Genomic DNA, 1959 nt, shown 5'->3' with positions numbered 1-1959 from the left:
TATATATATATATATATATATATATATATATATATATATAATACACACACAATAACTTTTTATAAATTAATATTTTCATAAAATGTTTCATTTACAGAATTTAAAAGCGTTCTTGGATAGCGCGACAAATGGCTTCATTTATATGAGTCTGGGATCAAATACGAAAAGCAAATTATTACCAAAGAAAATATTGGAGATCTTTGCCAACACTTTTGCCAATTTATCTTATAAAGTACTGTGGAAATTCGAAAACGATAGCTATCATGTTCCTCCTAATGTTTTTATTTCAAAATGGACCCCGCAGCAGGGTGTGCTGGGTAAATTGAAGCAGACAAGCTCGTATTTTATAAAAATTAATACTGAGATTATTAATTGTTTCTTCTATCCTTATTTTAGCTCATCCGAACATCAAGCTCTTCATTTATCAAGGCGGGCTGCAGAGCACCGAAGAAGCGGTTCATTACGCCGTCCCGCTCATAGGAATACCGTTTGTCTTCGATCAGGTGTACCAAGTTATGAAAATGGTTTCTCTGGGAGTTGCAAGATACCTAGACATAGTCCAGCTTACGGGGTCAGAATTGTACGATGCTATAATAGAAGTCATAGATGATAAAGGGTAATTACAATGTCAATTATTAGTATGCGCGCGCATACAAACATATATGATAATGAACTCCATGTGGACAGAGAACAACAATTGCGATGTTCACATATAAAACTAACATGCACACATATTTGGCGCTCTGTTTGCAGATACAAAGATAGGATGTTGGCGCTGCGTGCTCTCACAAAGGACAAGCCCTATGATAGCTTAGAGAATGTTATATGGTGGATCGAGTTCGTAATGCGTCACAATGGTGCCCCTCATTTACGTTTCAATGGAGTCGATATCGCGTGGTATCAGCAATTCGATTTAGATGTCATTGTATTCCTGACGATAACATTATTCTTAGTTTTATGCGCTATTTTAGCCATTGTAGGATGGGTTTCGAAAAAGTTATATAATACGTATTATAATGATATAAGCAATCATTACGTGTGGTTTAAAGATAAGACAAAATCAGAGTAATCAAGTTGCATACAGTGAAAAAACATCCAAGTCATCATTATGTACTTTTTCATTTTTCCTAATATAAACTTGAGCGTAATTTGATTTAACAATAGAATTGTTGTTTGAAATAGAATCGTTCAAACTATGAAATAGGTGTGAACCTCTTTTATTCCTCGGGCATTTGCATGTGAATTTTATAGTGCTCATTTATACGAAAAATAGAGAAGCATGGAGGTCGGAAAAAGTGAGAGAAGGTAAATTTCGGCAAGAGGAGAATACTGCGAATATAAAACTGGAGGTTGAGTGAAATGGGTTTTGTAAACGCACGAAATTGCATCCCAAGGCCCATTATGTTCATTTGTGCGTAAGTACTTTTGCAGACTACGAGATATAGAAAATGAAGAAACTAATAAAAGCAAAACCAAAGAAGTTAATTACATTACATTCTATAATTACAATATATAATTAGATCTGTCCGCATTGTTTAAAATCCCCGAAAATTTTCAAACTTAAAAAAAGTTAAATATATATATATATATATAAAATAAAAGTTTGGGAGACTATTTTATATATATAGATTTTAGATTTGAAATGTATTCATCGAAGCCTTTTGAATATTTTGTTATTAGATAAATATATCTCTTTTAAAAATATATTTTGACCTAACAAGAAATAAAATTACATATTTGGATGTTGAAGAGAGAGAAAGCGAAGATGCAAGAAATAGAAGCAATGCGAACAGATCTATTGTTATACATAAAGTTTGAGGAGAAGCTATTAGCGCTATTTATGTCATTCTATTCTTGTTTCTAATAAACGATGAAGATAGAGTGACACAAATAACATTAATAGCGTCTCCCCGAATGTACTCCTAGTCGTACATCCGATACATCCTCCCGATACATTCC

General features: G+C 33.0%; 1 protein-coding gene across 1 annotated transcript in view; it reads left to right on the top strand.

Moving 5' to 3' along the window:
• The window catches only part of LOC105625600 (UDP-glucuronosyltransferase-like), a 2955-nt gene extending 1751 nt beyond the window's left edge, over nt 1-1204 (top strand). Inside the window, exons 3-5 of the mRNA XM_012206921.1 lie at nt 98-317; nt 397-616; nt 754-1204. Of these exons, the coding sequence (XP_012062311.1) occupies nt 98-317; nt 397-616; nt 754-1069 (756 nt within the window). The 3' untranslated portion in view covers nt 1070-1204. The remainder of the gene's footprint in view (nt 1-97; nt 318-396; nt 617-753) is intronic.
• Nucleotides 1205-1959: the final 755 nt, after the last annotated feature.

Source organism: Atta cephalotes (assembly GCF_000143395.1).
Source record: "Atta cephalotes unplaced genomic scaffold scaffold00003, whole genome shotgun sequence".
NCBI lineage: Eukaryota > Metazoa > Arthropoda > Insecta > Hymenoptera > Formicidae > Atta > Atta cephalotes.
The sequence above is the reverse complement of the archived record's forward strand: the minus strand, read 5'-3'. Positions and strand labels throughout refer to the sequence as shown.